This window comes from Elephas maximus, chromosome 17, assembly GCF_024166365.1.
Source record: "Elephas maximus indicus isolate mEleMax1 chromosome 17, mEleMax1 primary haplotype, whole genome shotgun sequence".
Lineage (NCBI taxonomy): Eukaryota > Metazoa > Chordata > Mammalia > Proboscidea > Elephantidae > Elephas > Elephas maximus.
This window is the reverse complement of record NC_064835.1, coordinates 10,828,464-10,855,532: the sequence shown is the minus strand read 5'-3', so window position 1 is coordinate 10,855,532 and position 27,069 is coordinate 10,828,464. Positions and strand designations below refer to the sequence as shown.

Genomic DNA, 27,069 nt, shown 5'->3' with positions numbered 1-27,069 from the left:
GTAGAGAACTGGCATTTGGTGAGTAGAGCAGAAAGGCAAGTGATGTACCCTGGGGGATCCTGAGCAGAAGTAAAACTGATTGACAAAATGGTTAGAGGTGGGCAGAAAAATTAGAAGTGATGTATCAGAAGGGTCCAAGACAGCATTTTAGGTGATTCAGCTGCCCTTGATACTGCAGAGAAGCCAAGGATGAGAAAGCTCGTCCAGATATATGAAAAGTTTTTGACACTAGCTAGAGCAATTTGAGAGACTTAGGAGAGAAACCAAAGTGAATGGATGGGCAAAGGTAAGAAACATGGCTATAAAGGAATGTTTATAAAGGGGGATGTGGAATTTATATAGAAAAGGAAAGAAGTTGGAGGGATTAGCCTTGAAATGGAGGGGCCTTTTCCACAGATTGATGATGGGACGGAAGTGTAAGAGTGGAGATTCTGAAGGTCTATCTTACCAGTGAAGTAAAAGGCAAGGTCATCTGAGTGTGAAGGGTAAGTGGGAGGGTAGGAGAGAATTTGAGGAATGAGATGAAAGTGTGTAATAGCTGTTGAAGAAATCAGGGCATACAGAATGGTTGTTGGACAATGTCAGAGACCATGTTTGTGGCTACATCACTCTAAAGAGTGTGTCATCTTTCTCCATCAGTGGCCTTTAGCTTGGATATTAGAGCAGAGGGGAATGGTTGGATTAGATTTATCTAGCTGAGGTCTTGAATGTCTGGGGTCATAGAAACAATGGACAAGAAAGGGGAACATGATAGTGAATGATTAAAAATAAAAAACTGAGGTTTAGGCCAGATAAAGAAAAGAAGGGAAGCCAAAAGGGAACTGATTAGGAGAAAACGTGTCATGAGATTCATCTTCTGATGACTCACTCCAGGGCCTCCTCCAGCATTCTAGTAAGGCAGATGAGGTCAGCCAGGTCACGCACACTTGATACTACCTTTAAAAAAAAGGGAAGGGCAGAGTCCTCTGAATTTTCACAGGGATATCTGGAACTGCCGTTAGTTTTTTCTTTTGTTTTTTTAGTTTTCATTATTATTGCTTTTTATTATCAGTATCTTTATAAATCTGATCTTTGTCTTTGGAGATTGGCATAAGAATAATACCAGCAAATTAAGTGTGCAACATTGCATGTAGTACAGATTAGTAACCATAAGATGTTAAAAAAAAAAAAGGACGGTAGTTAATTGTGGTTCGTTGTGACTTGAATACATCCGGGACCACTTGATGAGAGCAGCACAACCCATTATCCACAATTCCGAAACCCCAAAAGCTCTGAAATCCTGAGTTTCTGAAAACTCACTGAATGCAAAACTCACCTGACATCTTTTGATGGGAAGACCTGACTTTTCCAATAAGCCACTTTGGAAAAACTGTTATTCCCCCCCACCCTCAAAAAACCAAAAATGGGGTAAATGTTTTGGACAGTGTTTCTCAAACTTTAGCGTACATTAGAATCTCTTAGACGACTTGTAATAACAGATTCTGTAACCTGACCCTATGAATGCCGGTAAATTTCCCTTAGTCTTTAGCCCAAACTAGATTTGGCCAGCTGTGCACGTGCAGAAGGGCCAGCTGTGACGCTAGGTGACCTCAACAGAGGCGGCAGCCAACAAGAGGAAGGAAAATCATTACCCAGACCCTTTTTAGAAGGGAGAGGTCTGACGAGAACCACATCACTTCCTGGTCCCTGGTCACCTTCTAGAATTTTCTCTACCTAGTACACTTGCGCCACCATCATCTTACTGCCCAAAACACATAATAAGCCCTACTTCCTGTAGCTCAGGGAGTCGGATCTGAAGAACATCCTCATGGCTCCTTGCTTTGCACATTGCAATAAAATTACTTCTTTTTTCTCAAAGACCAGTGTCCAGGTAATTGGCAAGCCTGAGTGCGCCAGACAAAGACCCAGCTTCCTGGGTTCAGTAACAATTCTGGGCCCTGTCTCCAAAGCTCCTGATTTGGTAGGTACTCAGGTGGGGCCGAAAATTAACATTTGTTAACAAGTTTTCAGGTGGTGCTGCTGGTCCAGGGACCACATTTGAAGAACCGCTGACTTAGAAAATGCTAGCCTTTTATCCTGTAGCCATAGGGGTTGGTGCTTGACCCAAGCTGAATGAACTGTACTCTCTTCCCAGAAAGTGTAGTTGAGTTTCAGATACAGATAATCAGTGTATGTGGGTGGCTATAACTGTGAGGTGGCCATATTCCTCCACATGGACCACAAAATAGAGCCCATCTGTTCTGAGAAGGAAGAACAAAATAGATACACACAAGTAGAAATGAGGGACGAAGAGTCCTGATGACGTCTCCATTCCTGGTTCCAGGTCCTTCCCGAGTCTTGGCTGCAATTCTGCCTGTAGTGAAACTGCCATTAGTTTTTAATACTGTAATAAAGGAAGTGATGACAAAGGCTGTAAGTCAGGTGTTCGTTTATTAAATATAAGTTTTGAATAAACACCCTCAGGCAAGTTTGATGAGAAGTAACCTTCCTGGAATGTTTTAAAATACAGGTATGTTGATCGAGTTTTATTTCAATCAACCTTTTTGTTGTTTTGTTCTTCATTTTGTTTCTGGGTTCCTTCCCTGTTTAGCAGTTAGAGCATGTATGTTATTTCCTCACAGGGTGTCAACAGTGCAGCTTCAGGCACCCAGTAGGCTTTTGCTCTGTGCAATGGCTGCTTAGCAACCAGCATCAAATAAAGGAAGGAAGCTTTTGTAGAATGTGATACCAAGTAGCAACTGGCATCTTCAACTGTACCATTAAAAAACCTTTTCCTTCAGTTTTCAAGCATCCATTAAAAAGTACATTTAAAAAAACCAAAAATTCAGACTTTCATAAAATCTATGTAAGTAATCATCCAAGTTTAATATTACCCTTTTGGTAGATGATGAGCAACACTAGAGCTGATTAAAGTCTTCATTTTCCTATCATATTCCAGCAAAGCCAACACATAAGGACACCAGGCATGTCAGAAAGTTCACTCTAGTAGTTTCAGAGCTGCTTCCGAGTTCCAGGCAATGAAACACCTCTGCAGGCTTCCCAGTGCACATACGTACTGTTAATACCAAAATGATAATGTTTAAAAGTCTCATTTTTTGCATGTCCTTAAATTACTTCACAGCTAGAAAGAAAAAAGGCACAGAGGACACTTGGTTTCCTTACCAATAGTGGCCTTATGCTACACGCTTGCCTTTGTGATAACTTAAAGACGTTCAGCAGCATTAATGATGCCTTAGCCATTCGTAAGTTTCAGGAAAAGAGCTTTAAAAAAAAAAAAGCTTGAAGAAAAGGCTTACAATCTAAAAACTAAACACAGAAGTAGAATACAGACAAGTAATACAGGCAGCAAAGAGGTTGTTAGCTAGAAAGCTGCTGAAAACAGCTGCCTTCTGAGGTTTTGTGCCCATTTTTTCCTCTAATTTTCTCCTGGTCTTTTTTTCCCTCCTTCTTTTTCAAATTAAAATATCCTATTAGATTGATTTTGGAAGATAAATATATGCAGATAGTTTATTTTATACATAGTTCGTTCACAGAAAGGGAAAGGAAGAAAATAAATATGAAATGAAGAACATTAAAAAAAAAAAAAACCCTGTCAACTCACACATTAAAGGCAAGGGAGCACACTGAATTAATCTTACGTTCTGGCATTCGTAAAAAGGTCCTTGACTTCCCTTTCATTTATAAGCGCAGCAACAGGCAATGTCTACTTTACACCTAGTGTGGGATACCTGCTCTGATTGGAGGTTTTCTAGCTGATACCATCAAAATACATCAAGGACTGCTTATAGCAATTTGTGTTGGGATATCATAAAACTACCATCCTATTTGAAAGTGGCCATGGTTACAATAATGCCCTTTAAATGAAGCAATGATCCCTGTTTCCAGATTATATCACTCTTCTTGTCTCTCATATCTTCAGGTTTACAGGGACAGTGACATAAAGACAGTCCCTAGGGGGATGTGCCTCCCTCGGCATGTTAAGCCACACAATTGAGTACGGAGCTCAAGCTCAACTTGTGAAAGTGAGGCCCATCCACCTACTAACTACACAGGGCTAGGTAGATATTTAAAATGGCTTACAGGCAAGGTTGTGCCCAAATTCCTATTTGTAAATTAATGACCTGAGTCGGAAGCAGCTCTTAGGAGTCAGGTCACAGGCCAAACAAATATTAACTATATACATTTTATAGTCTCCGAATTTTATTCAGTATCTAGAATGTGTCAATCAGTAAACATGGCCACACACTGTATACATTTACCATGTGAGATATGCTATACAATACAGTGGTACTCAGTTTACACTAGACCAATATAAAAAAAAGTACATGGTGTATATATATATATATATATGTATACTGAGATATACTGTTGATATTAGTGTCTTGAGATTACATTCTTCATGGTTATGATATTTGTTGCCTAACTCTTTTACTCAGGCCTAGTCCTTGTAGCAAGAGAAAAAGGGTCCAACAGCATCCTATTTATTCCCTCACTCACCCCAGCATTTTTTGAATAAAGTGTCAAAGCTTCAAGTTTGCCCTACCAATCCTCATAAAAACATTTTAGGGCAAGTGTTCTACGGCGACAAGGGAGAGTGTCTGAGATAGTATCTTTCGGTTACAAGATAACAAAAAATTAAGGGCTACCAACAGAAATTGCATAAGATTCCTTCTTTCCTCCTATCTTGTCTATCATCTTATTTGAAAATCCACATAAACATCAAGGTATCCGCTTTCATGTGAAAAGTCATTCTATATCATTACAGAGCTATAACAAGGAAAAGGGCTCAATTCAGGAGGACTAGTAAATACCTTGGTAACACAGGTCTTTCTGATGATATCAGCTGTCAGTGAAACGTGTAATATCATACACTTAGAAGCAGTGCTCACCAAAAACATTTGAGCAGCACTTTGAAGAGAAATAAAAAGGTGGCAGAAAGTTTTAGTAGTTTGAATTTAATATAGATTAATTTATGGTCAGAAAAGGGAAGACGAAAGAATAGGATGAGGGAAAGGGTGAGAATTGGTGATGATCTCTAAGGATGGTGACGCTATAAGAAGTATAATCTTCTGCAAGCCAGGGAAGCACTGTAAAGTTCTTCGGAATCTTAATTATCATAATTTGAGCCAGAGGAGTTCTTTAATTTAGTAAAGAAAAAAAAGAAAGAAAGAAAAGCAACAGAACCAGAAAGAGAAACCACAAACAATTGTTTATCTACTCTCTGGGGTTGGTTTTGGTTTGTTTAGTTCACAGTATTTATTCAAGTTGCTCCTTTTGTTGTTTCCTTTCTGCAAGCCACCGCTGGATTTTTTCTTTTAGTTCTGTGTTTGGCCGGATCTGGTCCATGGTGAGGGGACTACGGTTAAAGGGATCTGTTTGGTCACTGGGACAAAGAGAGAAAGGGAATTAAGGTTATTTCCAAAAGTTCCAACAGTATAAGCCACAAGCAGAAAGCCCAGACATCTCACTCTGACCCAGGCTGAAGCTGGCCTGACTAGCACATATTATAACTTTGAACTGAATGCTGACTTGGGGTTCGAAAAAATGAAAATACACAAAGGGAGTGATTCAGGAAGTTTCTTTTCTTTCTAAGCACAGATTTCTTAGCCACTCTCTCTTTCTGCTTCTTAACAAACTTCATCTCAACATTGCTGTTCAGATATTTGATTCCAGTGGATTAAAAAATGCTATCCTTCTGCCACCAACTTTTAGGTTTCCCTAAGGCACAGAGACCCTTGTACATTCATGTCAGTGTAAAGAGCTGTTTGTGGTTTTCAAAGTAACAGATTTTTGAAACAATGTATTTGAATTATAATGTATGTAATTAAAAATAAAAAGGATTAAGTCTTATAAATTGACACTCGATTTAGTTAGCTGACTGCTATACAAGTAAATGCAGATTATGGTTTCTTGACAGGTAAGAAGGTTCATTGCAAGGAGCCCTGGTGGTACAGTAGTTAAAGACTCGGCTGCTAACCGAAAGATCAGCGGTTCGAACCCACCAGCTACTGTGCGGGAGAAAGACATGGCAGTCTGCTTCCATAAAGATTACAGCCTCGGAAACCCTATGTGGCAGTTCTCCCCTGTCCCACAGGGTCGCTATGAGTTGGAATTGACTTGAGAGCAACAGGTTTGGTTTTTTTTTTTTTTTGGAAGAAGGTCCATATCATACTTTAACCAAAAATCAAACCCATTGCTGCTGTCGGGTCAATTCCGACTCATAGCGACCCTACAGGACACAACAGAACTGCTCCACAGGGTTTCCAAGGAGTGCCTGGTGGATTTGAACCACGGACCTTTTGATTAGCAGCCGTTGCTCTTAACCAGTATGCTACCGGTTTCTTAACATACTTTAGGGACTTCTACATCTTTTCTCTGTATTCTGAGATCCACTATAAAATATAAACTTCATTGGCACTTTGGAAAAGACATACCAACTGGCACACAGCATCACGCATAATACCAGATACCATGAAGTAGAAAATTCTTTTCTGTCAATGTTTAAAAAACTGTTATTTCCTTAAAATTGGGTCAACTTATATAACTTAATTTTAAATAGGCAGATTCTCTCAATACTAATTTCTACCTAGTGTTGCACTTAAAAATATTAAGAGGCCACTTGAGTAGCTAATAAGGTATCATTTATTACTTCTAATCCTTGTCTTTTCTGTAGGTATCAGGGGCAGACTCCTCAAAGAGCAGGTCACCGCCACCGAGCACAACCACAGCAGCAAGATGTGAGTTAATCTACACGGTGAGTATCATGTAAAACCAGAATAAAAACAAAAAACTAAACTTGTCTTTTATATTTAAAAAAAAAAAAAAAAAAATTTCAGGTCAATTCCAGGTAGACATATTTTATAACATATGTCAATAGAAATTATTTAAAATTATTTTCTTAAGGAAGGAAGTGGTAAAGTTAGAGCTAGCATTTCTCAACAGGATGTCTTATTTTGGTTGTTTAAATCCTTAACCATCAAGTGATAATGTCTCTACCCAATACATCGATGAATCAACTACATAGGGGATCTACTGGGTGCTGAGAATTGTATTAAAGTATCTGTGGGAAAGAGATGATAGCAAACAGGTATACATTTGTGCCCCTGAGGCTGTTTTTTAGGATCAGTATACCTGAGCAAATGTCTGGCAATGGTGGACCTATCTACAGTGACTCTGGAAGATGGCAGCACCACAGGGTCAGACATCAGTGTACTCATGATGGGATCCAGGAACTCGTCACAGGCGTCTGCATATGTTTCTTCTTCCTGTTGCTGGAGATCTGCAAGAGACTGTGCACAAAGCATTTGGTAGTTAAGGGGACTTCACAGTGCAGCTCAAGTCAAAAGACTCAATGATTATACCTTTATCTCTGTTGTCAATAACCCTTGACAGTGACAAATAAGATAAAACTCAGCTTTATTTTTTCAAAATCAAGCCAAAATGGATATTATAAGAGTAAATTTAGCACTGAGCTCCAACTCTGCAACTAGAATTTGGCTCAGCTGCTAGCAGTCTGGACTGGAGACGGGTGTAAGTGTTAGCAGGAAAAGAAGTGCACCAGCATACAACATCCTGTGGACTGTTGCCACATCCCTCTGGCAACAGTCCTGTTGTAAACCCCATAATTCAAAAGGTGTGGGAGGGTTATTATTTACATCGTTACAGAGTCACTCACGTGGTCTGGGTATGAAAAGCAGTTTCCGGTTTTAGGTACATAAATCTCAACAACAGCCAAACTTAACATATGGAAATAGGATTATCAATTATCACACATAATTAGACACCAAATAGGTACAGGAATTGAAAAGTGCCTTGAATATTTGATTCTTTCACAACTGTAGTCCCTCAGGGATCCATTTGGCTAACCTCTCGGCAAAGAGGAAGCCTACCTCGATGAATAAGTAACTTCGATAACGGAAAAACTGAATGAAAAAGAAAGCTCTTCTATTAGACTTCTGTGCTGTGACTTTACCTTCTCCATAACTGCTAATGGAGCTCAGCCATCCTCCAAGGGGACTAGCTGAATATAATACAGTATTTTAATCTTTAAAATGTATGTATATTCTAATACAAGTCAGCCATAAATACAGAGAAAATCAATAAAAATCAATGACTGAAAACTACCAATCTTAAATTCTATTATAAAAAGTTCTTCTGCAGTAACAGAACCTTGAAATAGATTTTCAAATCTATTGGTAACACTGTGCAGGAGTCTCCATAAAAACAGCCTATGTAAATTTGTACATTCTTCTTGTCTAGTGGTAGCCTCTTTAATCAATTTTCTGTTCTCATCCTCATGATAGAGTAATAAGAATATGGTAGTTCTAGGTACTAACTGACCAAGAAGAATCATGTTTATAGTTTCTCAAGGCAATGCTTCCTCATTCCCCCAAATAGGGTGGGAAAAAAAAAAAAAAAGCAGCACAGTGAGTTGATAGTGTGATTTTTATTTAACATGTAAGCAAACAAATTTTCCTCTTCCTCACCTTGATTCTCTCTGCCAAATTGCTGAAAGCCACAATCATATTTCCAGGCTTATTTATTTTCTTCAGGACTCGGACTGTCTGTGCAAAGAGAGTCGGGGAATAGGAGCGTCCATCCTTGGGCACAGTGGCACAGAAATTCTCCTCATTCCTGGAAGGTCAGCATCAGAAAGAAACTCTATCAGAGGTTAGGTCAAATGCGGAAGACACCAAATGGGTTGGGGAAGAAGGTTCTCCATTACTTACAAGCCATGAATATTCTTTGGATATACAAAGACTTATAATTTTCTAGGGAGGAAGCCTATCAAGTATCCTGTGGCCTGAAAAGAATACTACTTTTCCAAACTATGGTACAACTAGTAAAGTTTATCCTTGCACAGACCAAGGCAGGATGTTTGGAATTCTAAGCAATGTCCAACCCAGGTCATACAAAATTAAATTATTTTAAAACTAAAGATTTCTTCCTCAACCAACTAGAAATGAACCATTTTTCCCCCTATTTCCACGAAATTACCAACTACTCATTCCACTAGCAAACCCCCAAATTAACACATTAATAGCCCCTCTGGCTTGCCCAATTCCAATCTCAGGTACCCAAGATTTAAATAGATGGTGCAGATATCTGATACGAGCTGCTGGGGTTTGAAGTCAAATTCACTGAAGTCCTTGACTTTTAAGGCCCCCATCTTAGGGCCAACCAGGTGCTGCAGGAAGTAGTTCAGCATGGAGATGATGCGCTCAGCCAGGAAGGGGTGTACAAAGAGTGACTTGATCTCTGGAAAAAAAGCCGAAGTCTCTGAAAGCTCAACCCATCAGCAATCTTTTACTTATTACGCCTTAAGTGTTTTACTTGGAGACCTCTGGGGACTGATATTTTTTTATTATTACATAAATAATACAATTTCACTACAGTCATATTAGAAAAGATGGACAAGGAAAACCAACCAACCTACTACCCAGAGATAAACATTGTTAACATGTTGTCACATCTCCTTTTAGCTTTTCTGTCCATATTTATACACATAAATATACATACATTTGCAAAACAAAAATGATCATCACATGGTACATATTCTATAACTTTTTTCATTAACTATATCATAAATACCTTTCCATTTTAGTGAATATGTGCTGCTCAATGCTGTAGCCACTGGACACGTGTGGCTATTTAAATTTAAATTAATTAAACAATTTAGTTCTTCAGTTAAACTAGCCACAGTACTGGACAGTTCAGATACAGGAACATTTCCACCATCACAGAAAGTTCTAGGGGATAGCACTGATTTACACCATTCTTAATAGCCATATAGTTTTCCAGCTTATGGCTGAAACATAAGTTATTTATGTAACCCATCTTTACTGGTAGACATTTTGGTTGTTTTAAAATTTTTGCTATTATAGCCTTTTTACTTATTGACGAACTTCATTGTATATATATCTTTATATACTGGCTTTATTATTTCCTTACAATAACTTTTTAGGAAATTGCTAGGTCAAAGAGTCTGAACTTAAAAAAAAAATAATTAAAAAAATAAATTAATACAGGCCAAGTTTAAAAAGTCACATAGGCTTTGCTTAAAGAAGTAGTAAAGCCTGCTTAATACTGCTAGTTCTTGATTTCCAGTTCTAGTCATTGTCTATTCTCTACTGAAGACAAGGATTTAGCTCCTACTTCCGTCCCCTTTCCCAAATATACAATCCCCCCAGTATATAATCAAATTTTGGGCTAAATAATTTAGAGTTTATATCTTTAAGACTACATAAATTTTAAGGCAGAGCCACACAGTGTTCTCATGGTTATATAGTTCTTTTTTTAGTACAACTTTTTGTTTTTGCTTTTTCATTTGCTTATTTTCAAAGTATCCATCACTAAATCCTTCCCAAACTCTCCATTGCAATTATAAAACTCTATATACGGTCAATTCTAGCAGTTCTATATTTCCTTCTGACCTGTTTCTTTGGAACTTCACCTCAATCTAGATGGCTTGCTCTGCAGGCCTGCTACCCTGTGACCACCACAAGCTCCTTCTACCAGCATCCTGGGAATTTTCTTTGCGTCTCTCTTGTGTTGGACCTCACCTACCTCCTTCTTGGTTTACTTTTTCATTTTGATGGAGTATATCCTCTCGTAGCTTCTCAGTAAAGAGTTTATTGAAAGTAAATCTGATACCATCATGTCTGAAAATGTTTTTATTCTATCCTCAAACTGAATTGATAGTTTGGCTGGCTATGGGATTCTAAACTAAACAGATTTTCCCTCAGGAATCTGAAGGCATGTTGTACTGTTTACTCCCTTCAAACGCCTCTGATGAGTTCAAAATCATTTTGGTACCTAAACCACCGTACACGACCTGATTTCTCTCTGGGAGCTTTTAAGATATTCTTTTTTTTTTTTTCCAAATTTTTGAAATTTCACAATAATGTACCTTTGTGTGAGGTTTTTTTTTTTTTAATTCACTGTGCCAGGCACTTGGTGGGCCCCTTCAACTTTGAGGCTGTCTTTTAGTCTTTGGGAATTTTTTGTGTTATTTCGTTGATAATTTCTTCCCCCTTGCCCCGTTTTTCTCTTTTTGAGGCTTCCCAGATTGATGCTCTATTTCCTTACCCTTTCTCTTCTCATTCCTATCTCTTGTTCTTTTTGTTCTACTTTCGTGAAAGACTTACTTGAATTTATCTTCTAACACTTCTACTGAGTGTTTTACATTCCTAAAGTTACATTTTCAATATCCAAAAGCTCTTTCTTTTTCTTTGAAAATCCTTTTTATTGCCTCTTTGTTTTAATCTTGTGGATGCTGTACCTTCTCTTTATTAATACATATCAGTCAAATGCGAAAAGAGAAAATAAAGTTAAAAGAAAAAAAAGAAGTTTTCATCTCTTATCTGTGTCTCATATTAGAGAGTTTCCTCAAACATCAGGTGATCCTTGGTTGTCCTTTCTTAATTTCAGCTGGGATGATCCCTCAAGGGAAGCAAATCTTAACCTTTATATTTCTTGGGAAATCAGTGCTTCATGTCCTTACCTGATGTCAGAAAGGCAAGGGTACCGATTGTTTCATTGGACATGATGTTATGAAAACGTGCCAGCTGTCCAAACATCTGTAAGCCAGCCTCTTTCTCTCGGCGGGCTTCAGGAGTTAGACTATCCCATTCACCTCGGTCCTTTTCAATCTGTTGAATCTTTATCTTGCTCAAATACTAGAGAAGCCAGAGGTTGGATATGTCAGAGAACAAAGTGCGGTTGAAGGAAGATAGTGTTTAAGAGGTTCTACTTAAAGTCCACTCGACTAAGCTGGGAAAACCAGAGACTATATAAGTGGCATGAGACTTTATTTCTCAACACAGGCTGACTGAAGCTTAAAAAGAAATTGTGGCTTCATGTAGATTTATTTCAGCCTGGGTAGAATCGTAGGTAATTCCCCCAGAAGTAGTACAGTATATGTAACAGAAGGGAGGAGAAATAGCACAATATATGAAACTCAGCAAAAACAAACAGGTTACAGTGAAAATAGGATGGCTCCTCCTTGAAAGATTAAAAAAAAAAAAACTGCTTACCAAAAATTAAAATTCTATCAAATGTACAAGATGTCTGGAAGGAGAACCACAATTATTTAAAACCCTCTATCTCTCAGTGTTCTTACAGTTGTATTGAACAACGTGTTAAATTTACAGTCCCATGAAAACACCATCTGCTTCATTCTTTGTGTCACACAGCTCTTGCTTAAGAGCGTCTGTTTATAACAGGGCCTGCTCTCTGCAAGAAAATCTATCTTGCATCTTAAAGTAGAAGCTTATGAAAGGAAGCAGGAGATCAAACCTTTCTCACAAATACAATGTAAGTTACTCTGAGGAATGCTAATCAATAACAGGATCTTGTGCCTGGAGAGTAGGCTACCATCATGATTCACCTGCTTCGCCTCCCTGAGTCACTCGTGTCTGCCTGATTCTCATCATGGGATGAAAGGTTGCTCTACGGAAGGTCTGTATCTAAGGGATGATTAAGGAAATGATATACCCAAGGAGCCAGGTTTGTACTTTGTGAAACCCTTGTTTCACAATATAGTTAATGATTTGGGAGGCACGTAAAGATGAAGAATAATGACAACTTGGGAGTCTTTATATGGAAAAATGACCCCAAACAGAATTTTTTTTCAAGGAGTGGTGTCAAAAGTGGCATCGTTTTGGAGAGAGGGTTAGTGAGGCACTGTCACTGATGTGCTGGATAGGAAGCAGCCGAAAGTCACTGACCAAAAGCAGGATCCTTCTGTTGTGCTGCACTGTTAACAGCTCTGTCACGCATCTCAGTTTGGGTTCATCATGCTACCTTTTCAACTCTGCCAAAGTGCCCATCTCAGTCCTCAGGCTTCAGTGATGCCTGACCTTCGTCTCTAACATAAACTAGGGGGTTCTCCAATGGCAGCCTTGGTGGTATATACTACTCACAAATTTCTGGTGTTCAAGACTGATACCAGGGGCATAAATATTGCTCTATTATGATTAAAAGGCAAAAAGCATATACTGATGATAATATGATGGTATGGGGGCAGTTAAATCTGTTTTTTACCTGTATGGCTTCATCCAAAAGGAAGATGGCATCATTCATAAGCAGATTAAGAAAGCGGAGGAAAAGTGGGGGATTCATGGCTTCTAAATTCTTAGAGGCGTAGTCAGCCAGATCCTGTAAGTCCCGCCCGGGAGAACACCGTTTTAGTACTGAACCACAACGCACTGGGCTTACTGGAAGAGACCAGTTTCACCAAAAACTCTCTTACCTTAATGCTCTCCCGATAGGTCTCTGTCCCCCACATGTACCTCAGGATGGGATACATGGGACGGCGGTAATTAAACTTCTGTTCAAATTGATGAGGGTCTCCTACCATGAGGAAGAGCAAAAAATTAGCAAAAGTGGTGTTATTAGACAAAGAGTTAGGGCTTATGTCTATGTGTAGGTGTTTTCTCTTATTCTGAATGTGTCAAGAATACTGGGAATTTCTAAAGGTCAAGAGCTGTGGCCAAGTGTCTGCTCATTTCCTTACTGACAGAACAGGAGGGAGACAGATACCTTATATCTGGATATACATACAAAGAACACTTTATTCAACAACGGAGGAGGACCAAGTTGTAAAATAAAAGCTAAGCAAGTTAAGCTAAACTACTGTCTGTTTTTAAGAAGACTTCAGGGGATATTTCTGGTTTAAGGTTTAAAGATTATCTCAGGGCAATAGTTTCAGGAGTTCATCCAACATTCACGACTCCAGGAAGTCTGGAGTCCATGAGAATTTTAAAATCTGTTCTGCATGCTCCCCCTTTTGACCAGGATTCTTCTACAGAATCTTTGATCAAAATGCTCAAAAATGGTAGCCAGGCACCATCCAGTTCTGCTCTCATGGCAAAGGAGGCAGTTGTTCACGGAGGCAGTTACCAACACATTCCATATCCTCCCCCTGTCCCTGATGCTCCTTCTTCCTTTGCTGCTCCAGGCTAATAGAGACCAGCTGTGCCTTGGATGGCTGCTTGAAGCTTTTAAGACCCCAGGCACTATGTAGTGAACTAGGAAGTAGAACAGAAGCACTAAGCATGTTATTAGGCCAATTAACTGGGATGTCCCATGAAACTATGACCCTAAACCTCCAAACCAAGGAACCAAATCCCATGAGGTTTTTGACTGTACATAAGCAGGCTCAGCAGCTACTCTTGTTTTTTGTCATTGCTGTAAACATATCTATCACACAACTTTTGCCAACTCAAGCTTTTACAGGTGTACAACTTATTGACAGCAATTACAATAATCGGCTGTGCAAACCTACCCTAATCAATGTGATAGTTCCATCACTGTTAACCTCCCCTTTTCCCTTCCCTCCCGCCCTGATCTAACTGGTTCTTGATAACTCTGAAATCAGGTCAGGACCTCGAAACCAGCTCATACTGGTTTTGCCACACCAAAGTATTAATAGAGATCTACAAGATAGGTCATATAATAATGGAAAGAGCATAGGATTTGGAGTCAGAAGACCTAGGTTTTCATTCTGATTCCACTTAAGTCTCTCAACCTTTTTCAACTACCACTTCCTCAGATATAAAAACAGAGATATAACACCTTTAAATCAGTCATGCAGCTCCTTATGGATAATGAAGATTACTTGCACTTCATGTGCTGCCCATAATCGAGAAAAGAGTGCTCATAATTGAGAAAAGAGAATTACCTCATTTAATCTTCACTTTGACTCACTTCATAGATGTGAGCGAGGGACAAAGACAGAATTCAAGTATGGAAAGGCATTCAGTAAAATGTTAAATGCCTCTTTGCATGTTAGTTATAGATATCACTGGACAGTAAAAAGACCACGCCCATTGCTGTAAAGTCAATTCGACTCTAGCGACCCTCTAGGACAGAGCAGAACTACCCCATAGGGCTTCCACGGCTGTACAGCTTTATGGAAACAAACTGTCACATCTTTCTTCCATGGAGTGGATGGTGGGTTCAAACGGATGACCTTTCAGTTAGCAGCCTAACGCTTAACCACTGCGCCGCCAGGGCTCCATTCATTGGATAGTAAAAAAACCCTTTAAAAATAAGTCTTAAATAACTGCATAATGTATCTTAAATAAGCTGAGATTGGGTGCTGTTTACTCAAACGTGAGGGCTCAGGATTAGATCTCAAATGGCCAAGAGAGAAAGGGAATGCTGTCTGCTCATGTTCTTAATCTAACAATGAGATGGTTACCAGCTAGTCTGGTTAAGATCAAAGGCTCTCTCAATCGGTACACTGGCTTATTATCCACTATCCCATAACTTTGAGGCAGAGAAAAATAAATACCCAGGTCTTAACTGGACAGTTTACTTTGTTTGAGTATGAATTTGATTGAATAATATAATGAAGTTGGTAAGAATATACAGGTTTCTTTATGTGAAACAGACTTGGACTTTAATCTTGGTTCTAGCATTAGTTGTATGACCTGGACTAATAATTTTAATTTAACCTTTTTGAGCATCTGTATACTCAAATATAAAATGGGGATAACAAAGTAAAACTTTCTAGGTAGTGCCAAATGAGATATTAAAAAAAGCACTTAGCATTAAGCCTGACACATCGTAGTTATTCAATAAATGATGACTAATGACATTTCTCTGACACTCAAAGAACTCCACTCGTATCAGTTTCCCGGCTCTGAACTCGGGCTTCATGGCTGCTTTACCTGTAAACTCAATGTCCACAAAGACCTTAATTAGAGCTTCTGCAAGTTGGGGTGCATGTAGAAAGTTGCAGAATACACGTTTCCGGTGGAATACGCTGGATACCAAGGGATTTGGGGCCTGATCTAGGTGGGGCATCACCGCTTCCAACACCTCAGCAAGTTTGGCCCTCAGGTGAGGATTCTTCATCCTGCAAAAGAGGGCAGAAAGCCAGGTGAAAAGGCGGACACTTAGGTCTCAATGTTGCTCTGTTCTTCTCTACCTAAGGAGCCAAATCATCCTAAACCACCACTACAGGAAAAAACAGGGTCCACTTCTGCAGTTCTAACCTGTCAGATTCTGGGAGATAATTCAGGGCAGACCATTTAACTCTTGAGAAGACAGTTCACCGAGTAGGAGGGTAAGTGCTAAAGTTTCCGTGTACCGATTAACCATTCTGTTCACTTCTCTATGATGACGCATTATTTATTGCTTACTCTTCTTTGACAGTTCCATCTGGGCTAAACTCACTTCTCTGAACTCCCTGAGGGCAAGTGCTAGGCTATTATCATCCATGACGTAGACCACATATGCCTAATAAATACATGTAGACTAATGATTTTTCGTTAGGTCTGCTCAGCTCAGTGAAGGATTGGCTCCTACCTAATTCTCACTGACATCGTTCGGGGATTTGTGGATCATTTTCTTCTCGGTGCAGTGAATCTTCACTTATTTACACAGTTTCTATCTCCTTTGGTGAAGGCACCAAAGATTCAGAGATGCAACTCTACTGGTCACAGTGAGTATCTTCCTTTGGGCAAGAGGACTAGAAGCTATGAGTGAGTGTTTGAGATCAGAAAAAACATTTACTGAAATTTACTGCTCATCTAACCCAGTATTGCAAAAGCAAGCTTTGTTATTTTCTAGTTATTTTAGAAGATCATTAGCACCTGACTGCAACTGGTAAGGTTTCTGGCATTATGGTAACTATTTTAACCAGGGACTAGCAGTGGAATTCCCATCAGGTACCTTATATGCAGGTTCAAATTCTCTGTGGGCAAAGTCCTTTGCTTATTATGCCTCTCAAGAGTGGGATTTCTTGCTACCCATAAGGATGGTCAGGTGGTTCATTAATGTTAACATAACTTCTGAAGGCAACCCCTTATGATTCAGGCTTGTTTATCTCTTGGTCTAGAAGTCTTCTAAATGTTTTGCAGCTCTAAACAGTGACAGAGCCAAGCTGTCACCACTTCACCTTTCTATGCTTCCAGTGAAAATGGTGATAAAGTGAAGGACATGCTCCAGGGAATCTGCTGACGTCTCCAAGATGTCATCCGCAAAGCGGCGGAGAAAAATGAGGAAATCACCCAGGTTATCTGCAAAAAATTCTGAAAGGGAAATGTTGACTGGAATTAGCCAAACATCTATCTAGTTGAACTAAGCAACATTTAAACTTCTGCCTTTCACCCTACTGAATGAAGTTTAAAAAAACCAAATGTCTTGTAGGTACTAGGGATAAACCCGTTGCTGTTGAGCTGATTCCGACTCATAGCAATCCTATACGACAGAACAGAACTGCCCTGCAGGGTTTTCCAAGGAGCAGCTGATGGATTCAAACTGCTGACCTTTTGGGTAAGCAGCCGAGCTCTTAACCACTGCACCACCAGGACTCCCTAATTACTAGGAATAGCGGTAGGTTAATAATTGTAAAATCTCTTTTAAATGTTAGTTTTCATTTTTATCCAAGTAAATATATGAACGGTAATGACATAAAAAATCATTAACATGCAAAGTACACTTACTAAGTTTACAGAAGTATTCTTTTTTTTTTTCTACTCTCAAGGTTAGATAAGGTTTGAACAACCCTTTGGATGTGAAGAATCTCTAAAAAGGGTAATTCATTAGTTGACTATGGTAGCCAGCCTCCAGAATGGCCTCCCAATAGTCCATGCCTCCTTGTATTCATGCCCTTGTGTAGTCCTCTCCTACAAAGTTTTCAGGGTAGAAGATAATCCCTGAGGCATACAGCAGAAGTGATGGTATGTCATTGCTGAGATTAGGGTATAAAAGCTTGCAGATTCCATTTTGGTCATTCGCTCTAGGGGGAAGCCAAATGCCATTTCCTGAGCAGTATTATGGAGAGGCCCATATAGCCTGAAAAGAGGATGCTGACCAATAGCCAGCAAGGAACTGAGGCCTGTCAAACACCATGTGGTTGAGGGTGTTCAGTGGATCCTTCAGCCCTAGTTGAGTTTTCAGATGCCCACAAACCTGGTTAACAGCTTAACTGTAATTTCATGAGAAACCCTGAGTGAGAACCACCCAGCTAAGGTACTCCTGGATTCCTGACCCACAGAAACTATTAGTTGTTTTAATCTGCTATGTTTTGGGGTAATTTTGTACATAGCAATAGATAACGAACATAGTGATCAAGAAGATAAAATTTGATTTGATGGACAATACCTGCTGTCCCCCTCTCTTCCTCCCCAACCACACACACACAATCTATCTCTCCCTTCTGGGTAAACCAACAGATGATGATTTTATTTCTAAAGAGAAGCACAGGAAGAGTTAGATATATTTGTAAGTTGAGTAACAAACAATATTAATGGTAGAAACTAACAGCTCTGAAAACCCTGACTGCATTTAATACTCTGAAGACTGTTTTGATGTGCATACAATGGGGACAGGAGGCTGAGGAACAAGCTGCGCGTTTCCCCATACTTTCCCCAGTAGATAGCAGGGCTTTGAACAGGTTTGAACCAGTTCAGCCTTGGCCATGAAGTGAAACCGGAAGAGACCCAAATTTTTACAGTTCGGGTGATCCAGAATGGTAACTGAAACAGGAAAAATTACAGATCAAAACCCCGGAACGGGAGACTCTGAAGAGGCCTCACAACATCTCCCAGGGGCCTGATGTGTGAGGCTGCATTATTGGCAGAACTGTGGGGAACGATACACGTTCAAAGCGGCAGTTGGCGCCACTGTTTCTGACTCTGCTAAAAATCTGACGGGCAAGAAATTTCGTTCCTATGCAACGCGTATGCTACCCTTGTTTTCTAAGGGGGAGATTAGGTTGCTAGCAGGGCTTCAACTCTTAATTTTTCCCATTCCGGTTCACTCAAATTTTGAAAATTTGAGTCTGTTCCGGTTTCGCTTCCTTGGCCATGACTGAACTGGGAAGAACAAGTCACAGATGTTTCTCCAAAAGCAGCAGAATGATAACTAATGGAGGGCATTCTGAGGATTAAACTTCTAAAGTGACCCAGTTAAACTTAGATGGCTATAAATAGGAAGTTCCCAGGAGAGAGCCTGCTTACCTGGCACATAAGCTAAAGAGCTGTAGCCATCTGGCAAAGGAAAAGTTAGCTCTATTGGCTGTGAGCCCTCATTGCCTATGGCCAGCTGGACCAGAAGAACAGCCATGGACACCTGCAAGTTTAGGCAGTTTTGTAACATCTGAGGCTCAGTCATGGCAGTCTTGGTAGAAAGGTAAATGGTCATCAGTCGTTCAAACTGCTCACGGAGGTTGTCAGCGGCAGGGCTAGAACTTTGTTGAGCATCCCGCCAGGCAACCTGCAGCCGATGCAGATTTTGGTTGATTTTTACCATTTGATCATGCAACCTGCCTCCAAGAAAGCAAAGGAGATGCGGTCAGAGAGGCTCATGTAGGGGCAGTCCAGTACAGACTATTCCAGAAAAACAAATCCTCATTTTAGATTTCTCTTTCAGCCTATATGGAGCTACAACTGCTATGACACAGAGGCAGTCATAAAAGTTACTGACAAGACAGAGGCAGGGGACATTGGACCAGCAAAATGTTATCAAGTACCCAACATAATTGAAGCTAACTACAAATAAGTTAGCAGCCTTCAGTTGAAATGCACCATCTAAATAACAGCAGCTTGGTTGAGCACAGTGTAGACTGGACTGTTATTAGGCAAAATTAATGGCTATTTGGCAAAGTACAAGAAGCCTGACAGGATAGTTTTACACCACACAAGTGCAATGATCATACACTCTAGTGTTCAAATCTTCACACATCTAGAATCATCTTTATCTTGGGTACATAGATCTTTTGTGGTCCTACTGATCTCATTTGAATCCCTTATAAACATTTCCTTAATTTTGCCTCTACCCTGTAGAATAGAGCTTTGCCTTTTTTTTTTCATCAGGAGTAGTAACTAATGACAATTGAAGAACAGAAAATAAAACGTAAAATAAAAGCAATTCTACTTTCTCAGATGACAACAGAAAGATGGTGATTTAAAAATTCACAGATTTAGAGAAGAACACTAGTGTACCTCTAGTTTTAAAATGTTAACAGGCTAAAAATTGGAAACAAATCCACTATTTGAACACAGCTGACTCATGTAAACACAAATAAACGCAATATAATGCCCTTTTCCTACTGAATCCTAATGTAAGTCTTTAGAATAAAGAGAGAATATATCTCTAAGGCTCATTTTCAACCTTCTGGTTATCAATACAACTACACAGTTCTTTACTAATGACATCAGAGTAGTTACCTGTGAAATCCTAGGTACAAAGTATACTCTGTCAGGACAAGGTTCTCTGTTACAAGGTTGTAGTTCTGGGGAAATTTCGGCTCCTGAACAGCTGGGATCAAACAGGTTTCTTTGTCCAAACCTCAAAGAAGTTTAAAAAAAGCAACACTGAGTGGCTGGACAGGTGCCGCAGACATCTATCTTGGTCTCCAGTCTCCCCTTACTCTAGTTCAACTTCCATACTGCTACCAATGATACCTTCTTAAAAACAAATCTTAGCACATTACCTCCTTGTTTAAAAACATCTTTTGGCTTCTTGCTGCCTACAGAAGTGAAGTTATATCTCTTCAGTTTGATCATAAAATTACCAAAATTTAAAAAGAATGATTAACATTGTAGATCTTTCCAAGTGATAGATGACGGATCATTGTACTTTCCTATATTTGAGATTATTTGCTTTTGAGCATGTATTAAGTTTTATAAATAGAACAGTTTGAAAAACTGGAACCAAAATTAAAAATTAAGAGTGATTCATTTTTAGTGGTGGGATTACAAGTGACTTTTCTTCTTTACACTTCTCTGTATTGTTCAAGTGTCCTCCAGTTAAGATCTTCTTCCTCCCCAGACTAATCTCCTACCCCTTTCCACACCCATTCCTCTACCTGCCCCCTTGATACAGCTACACTGAGCTTCCCACTATTCCTCAGTCAAGCTTTTCCATAGCTTTGTGCCTTTATATTTGTTATTCCCTCAGACAAAGCGTATTCTTTCGCTTCTTTGGTAAAATGCAACTCCTGATTCAAGGCTGTTTGGGGACTTCCATAACCTTCACCTTCTGCAGAAATGTGTTCTCACAGCTTGGCCCTGTACCATATTATCATTATCTGTTAATATATCTGCCTTCTCCTGGAGCCTCTGAGTTAGAAAGGACAGGGACTGTGTTTTATTCACTTTTATAAAGAAAAATTGGTAAAACCCAGGACTACCAAATCCAGAAAAAAGGTTTCACTAAAGCAAACAACCTAAAAAGCTACCTTTTTTTTTTTAAGTCTGCCTCATTTTTTTTAATTAGAAAAAGCTCTTCTCTCTGCCTCATCTCCTTTGAGACAAAGAGGCACCTTTGTGAAAAAGGAAAAAAGAGTGAATGCCTTGGATATTACATACACACGCACATGCACACACATACACACGATTTTGAGAAGTCCAGTTCCCCCCTACCTCTCATGTGTACATTTTTTATTTTTCGTTCTTCATCATTCAACTCCTTCAGGGCACAGTAAGTGGGATTAAAGGTGAGGAGCCGAGAGGATCTGGGTTTGCAAAATGGCTGGCATAGCTTCAGAAGAGCAGCACCCAGATTCAGAAAGAAGGCATCCGAGGCATACATTTGGAAGAAGATTTCTGGCATCTGATTGGCCCAAATCTTGGTGCGGCCTGCATTTGCATGCAAACAGTTTCCAAGCCAGGACAAGATACAGTGTTTGGTTTCTGGAGAGAGCTGGAGTAAGTTCTTCAGCATCTGGTAGATCTTTTCATGGAACTGAGCCATGAACTGTTTAACCAGAAAACACAACCACAGAACATTCCAGTTTCACAATCCTAATAGTTTTTACTCTCAAACTTTAGCAACTGCCAGTGTCCGAAAGCACGCTCATCCTAATGATCCCCCTCACTCTTCCTATGCCTCACCCCCCAGTTCTGGCCACTTATGAAAGATTCCTTGGTGAGCTGTCAAACTGAAGATGAATTATATAGCTTTAGAGCAGGGGTCGGTGAACTTTTTCTGCAAAGGGCCAGGTAAGAAATATTTTCAGCTTCGCAGGTCAACTGGTCTCTGTAGTAACTATTCAACTCTACTGTTGTAGCGTGAAATCAAGGCATAAACAGTATATACATGAATGGGTGTGGCTATGTTCAATAAAACTTTATCTACAAAAACAGGTGGCAGGTCACATTTTGTAATGACTGTAATTTTCCAACCCCTGCTTTAGAGAGTTGTGTCGATTAATAAACGGTAAAATGAGAGGCTTAAACTAGCCCAAATTCAACCATTTACTGCCTCACACTGGCCAGACCTCTACTATAATTTATGCTAAGAAGCCTAATAGAGAGGACATAGGTGGAGGGAAGGAAAGAAAAACAAAACCAAAAAAATTTGGAGCTTCTAGACTGGAGTTTCACCGAAAGATTTTAGAAGCTCAAGTTATAAGAAAGAGTTTGATGAGCAAAATGAGGATTGAGGGGAAATGGCAGTGCGCCAGCAGCAGCGTATCCTCAGAGCCTAGTTTATCCTCTGCTCTAAGTGCATGCTAAGAAGAGGGCGATTTCTTTACATGGTTAAGGTAGAAAGCCAACCAGATCAATCTGCTTTCCCAAAGACGCTCAAGTAGCCTTATCTGCATTTCCTTCCTGAAGAAACTCTTCTTAGTTTAAGATCAGGGGTCTGGGAGACCCCGGTAAACGGCCCTACCTGATGGATGTTGGCTTCCTGTACTTTGATCTCCTGGGGACTGGAGCGAGATGGATTCAGGAAGTAGCCATGATTTTCTACCACACCTGGAGTCTTCAACAAGCAGGAGATACTCAGAATTACTCCCAGCAAGGTCTTCTGGTACATCTGCCCATTGCTAGGGTCCTTGGGTTGAATGTATTCTACAAAAACCTACAGGAGAAGACAAGTTCTATTTATCCTTCTGTACGGTGAGACAAAGACGATAGGAGTAAGAGGGCGCCAAAGAGTTACGCCCATACAACCATCAGTATAACTTTCTCTTATAGGGAATTTTACTTTAGTACAGATACCTATAAAGTACCTCTAGGACAGGGAAGCATGAAGCATTCAATCTCCAGCTCAACTTAATACCACCTTGCAGACCTACCTTTGCCATATCCTTCTGCCTGGTAAAATAGAGAAGAACATCCAGATACGCATACAGGAGGATCTGACAGAGCTCTAGATCTTTTATTCGGCCCAATAAAATATCGAACACTGGAATCATGACTTCTGGAAATGTCCGAACTTCCTGATCCACTGTCAAGGCTTCAATGACTTCTTCCAGAAACTCAGTAACATCTTCAAAATCTAACAGAAGGCAAAGAGAGAAAGGAGGCCAGAGGACTTTTTGATATGCCTTTACACACTGGCTCTTTACTCTTCTGATACTTTTCGTAGTTCTACTGAGAAATTTCAACTTTGTCGTGCTAATTGGTTGGATATTGCCTAATCAGAACTAATACTTACCCTTCTGCTTTAACTGGCATTCAACCTCCCAGGCCAAGGTGTGAGCACTCTTCCTTAATTTATACTGGAACCATAATGATTCTGAGACTTTCTAGTGCATTTAGAAGAATTTTACATTGGGAAATCAAAATGTTGAAGCTCACTTATCTTGCTTATGTACTCACGGGCTCCTTGGATGGCTTCTAACAGCAAATCTACCAGTTGCTCATGGATGTTTTGGTCAACATAGATTTCTGGGGTGAGGAGAACTGTTCGGGTATTGGACACAGTGAGGTTCCTGCACTGCACTGCAAAGGGTAGCAGGTTCTCTGGGACTTTGGTAATCTGGAAACAAAATGAAGACGAGGAAAAGTCTAGTTCTATGACCTAGAACAACAGTAGACACAGCAAATAGAACAGAACAGACAAAAGATACTGCTCTCCTGCGGACGTTTGAGAACTCACGAGATTCATGCCTTGGCTTAAGGAATCACTATCTGTTAAAATTCCAGCCCTAGAAGTGATTTTGCTTAGCCTAGTCTATTTTTTACATCTCACCGGAAACGCTTTGTTGACAGAGTAAGAGGCACTGGTTAACTGGACAAAGGGGAGGACCCCAGTATGTGAGATAGAACGTAAGCCACAGAATGGGGAGACTAAAGCTTTAGAAGACAAATGAGTAATGTTTCTGATCTACAGTTCCAGATACGCTATGATATATATAAAAACTAGTATGTAAAACACTGACCCAACTCTCTGGCTTACATGCTGAAGTTGTAGGGCAATATAGCGCTCAACGAGGATTACTTGTTTACCTCTTCCTTGGCTCTTTGGAAGCAGGAGTAAAGGTAACAAAAACTGTGCTTCTCCCCTGCATCTCGGTCAGCGGAGAGATTCAATGTTGTAGAAGAAGTCATGTTAATCAAGTGGTTGCCTGGATCTTGAAGTAATAAGCGAGAGAAGAGGGCCTATGAAGGAAAACAAACAAAAAACTAAACCACTTCAAAGTTAATCTTAGAACATCAAAACGTAAAAGGCAATTTTGGCACAGGTTATCTCTAGACAGGAAGTGTGTCAGAACCACAGACTTGGATACAGAATGAAGGGTTAACAGAGAACTCAGTATCTTATTATTTTGCAGACTACATCTGCCCATAGAACATTAGAAAATAACTATGGACATAAAGTAATCCTAAATCAAGCCTTAACTACCTAGCATATCCCCTAGCACACAGCAGGTTTAAAAGAGTATCTGTTGAATGGTGGTGAGAATCTATGATTAAACTTATGTGTGAAATCTACTACTCTATGTGATTGTTGATCTCACCCAGACTTATTTAAACATAATTTAAATGTGTAAGGTTAACTGGCAAGTTGTCAAGTGTCTTTCCTATCACGCTTTTATTTCTTTAATGCTAATTGGGTGCCTACAAGGTACAAAGCGCTACTTTGATTTTGGAACGGATATAAAGAGGACAAGAGAGGTGGGTCTTGCTCTCAAGAATGTGAGTCCAGTAGGGGAGATAAGACAGGTACATAAAAACCCACTATGTGAGAGAATGTGACAATTACCATTAGAGGTACATAGATCACTCTAGGAACTCAGAGGAGGGAGTAACCACTCCTACCTGGCAAGGCTTGGTAAATAAGATGGCATTTTAATTGGGTCTTAAAGAATGAGTAGATCTGAACATTTGGCCATGGTAGATGAGATAACTCCAAAAGAAAAATACCACAAACAGTGTTAAGAGATGGAGGTAAACACAGGCACTGTTGGAGAGAGGGGAGTAGAGTTCGGGGGCATGGCCAATTTTTGCTGAGGGCACACATTAGCAACATAAGAATGGTACCTGCTCAATGTTGTTCATATCAAGCCAGTCTTGATCATCCAGGTCTACTGCCATTTCTTCCAAATACACACAACGGCTGGGGATGCCATTCCCACTTTTCAAGCTTGGGTCACCTGGGGAATGGTTTTTAATCTGGTAGTTAAGGATAATGCTTCGTATTCAGAATACTTACCTCGACAGCATTTCTCTTGAACTCTAAGCTGTCAGGTAATACAAAAATGATCCTGGCACACAAAACAGTAGCTAAAGATTTAAATCTTTTTCCAGTCACAGAACATGGGCTCTGCTATAAACCTAACATATCTGACCTGTTGCCATCGAGTCATTTCCGACACACAGTGGCCCTATGGGATAGGGTGGAAACTCCTCCAGCTTCCAAAGAGCAGCTGGTGGATTTGAACTGCCATCCTTTTGGTTAGCAGCCAAGCTCTTAAGCACTGCGCCACCAGGGCTCTAAACCTAACATGGTGGTATTTAAAGAGCAAATCCCAGTGATAAGACAACAGCACTAACTTTGGGGTTTAACTACAAGTTAGGGCCCACAGAGAAAACACAGTATGAGACCTCTAGGGACTGCCACTGGATGTGTAGTTCACCTAACCATTGGCTGCCATTCCCATTTCCCCTCTAAGGTAGTAGAGGCAAGTAGTTGTATGGCCCAGTCAGTATCAAAACGGGAATGAAAGTTAAAATTACATCTAAACATCTTTTTAGGTCACACCACAAGCTTCACTGAAACCTAAGCCCTGTGTTCCAGGCAGGACTGTGAGTTTAACTACTAGAAGCAACAGGTTTCTGAGAGCAAGTGCTTAGCGCAAGTAGGAAAGGCAGAGTAACAAATACGCTGATTGCCAGTCTATCACTCACTGTTGTCCAGAGTGATGAGGAAGATCCTTTGGATCATGTGATTGATGTTGAGTTGCTCACATATTTCCTGCTGTGAACGGAACGAGCGGCTAATCTCAGCCACGGAGTAATCAAATTCATCCAGGCTCTCTGACACACTATTATCTGAGTCATCCGGGGTAGTTGGGGGTTCATCTGTCAGAAAATGTAAGCCGTTAAAAATTACGCCCCTCTCTGTAAGAAAGAAATAAGTATACTACCAAAAATGATAAATGTAACCAAAAGGAGGATAATTTGGGATGTGAAACAAGCTAGTCACCTAATTAGTGAATGTCTCAAGGCAGGCAAGTTAAAAGTACAGGATTCTGAAATCTCTAGCTATATATCCTACTGTATTTACAAAGCAAAAATATTATTTCAGCTCACAATATATTCTACCCCGCCAAAAATAGCAACACTGCCTTCCCTACGGAATTCCAATAGATCAAACTGCATTTAATTATTTTAAATATATGGCTTTTTCCTGATTTTAAGAGGACACACTTGTGACAATTCCAAACTATACAAGAAAATACAACAAAGAAAGTCCCTGGAGAACCAATTCCTTACTGACAACTGCTTAACTTAGTAAAGTGTTTCAGATTTTTTTCCTATTCCTATGCAAATGCTTTACTATGAGTTTTAGTCGAGGCTGTTTTTTTTTTAAATTAAATGGGATCATACTATAATACTTTTTTTTTTTTTTTTAACTTTCTTAACAATCGGCATGAACGTCTTTCCCTGTTAGGTCATTTATACACCTACCTCATTCTCAATAGCTGCACTGTATCGCATTGCATGCACGCACTGTGATTTCTGTAGCTTCTTATCAACTGATGAACATTTGGGCTATTTCCAATTTCTCATGATTTTGAACAACAAAATAAAAAACCAAACTCGTTGCCATCGAGTCTATTCCGACTCATAGCGACCCTATAGTACAGAGTAGAAC

At 39.8% G+C, this 27,069-nt stretch overlaps 1 protein-coding gene across 2 annotated transcripts in view; it reads right to left on the bottom strand.

Moving 5' to 3' along the window:
- Positions 1 to 2,411: 2,411 nt before the first annotated feature.
- The window catches only part of UBE4A (ubiquitination factor E4A), a 31,654-nt gene continuing 6,996 nt past the window's right edge, over positions 2,412 to 27,069 (bottom strand). For both annotated transcript variants that reach the window (XM_049856769.1, XM_049856770.1), the window contains exons 3-20: positions 26,100 to 26,273; positions 25,233 to 25,345; positions 24,198 to 24,350; positions 23,568 to 23,727; positions 23,042 to 23,244; positions 22,633 to 22,824; positions 21,381 to 21,714; positions 20,184 to 20,304; positions 18,975 to 19,279; positions 16,910 to 17,042; positions 15,678 to 15,865; positions 13,253 to 13,353; positions 13,045 to 13,158; positions 11,504 to 11,678; positions 9,078 to 9,258; positions 8,487 to 8,634; positions 7,132 to 7,289; positions 2,412 to 5,383 (exon numbers count right to left, since the gene is read on the bottom strand). In XM_049856769.1, coding sequence (XP_049712726.1) covers positions 5,257 to 5,383; positions 7,132 to 7,289; positions 8,487 to 8,634; positions 9,078 to 9,258; positions 11,504 to 11,678; positions 13,045 to 13,158; positions 13,253 to 13,353; positions 15,678 to 15,865; positions 16,910 to 17,042; positions 18,975 to 19,279; positions 20,184 to 20,304; positions 21,381 to 21,714; positions 22,633 to 22,824; positions 23,042 to 23,244; positions 23,568 to 23,727; positions 24,198 to 24,350; positions 25,233 to 25,345; positions 26,100 to 26,273 — 3,080 coding nt within the window. In that variant the 3' untranslated portion in view covers positions 2,412 to 5,256. The remainder of the gene's footprint in view (positions 5,384 to 7,131; positions 7,290 to 8,486; positions 8,635 to 9,077; positions 9,259 to 11,503; positions 11,679 to 13,044; positions 13,159 to 13,252; positions 13,354 to 15,677; positions 15,866 to 16,909; positions 17,043 to 18,974; positions 19,280 to 20,183; positions 20,305 to 21,380; positions 21,715 to 22,632; positions 22,825 to 23,041; positions 23,245 to 23,567; positions 23,728 to 24,197; positions 24,351 to 25,232; positions 25,346 to 26,099; positions 26,274 to 27,069) is intronic.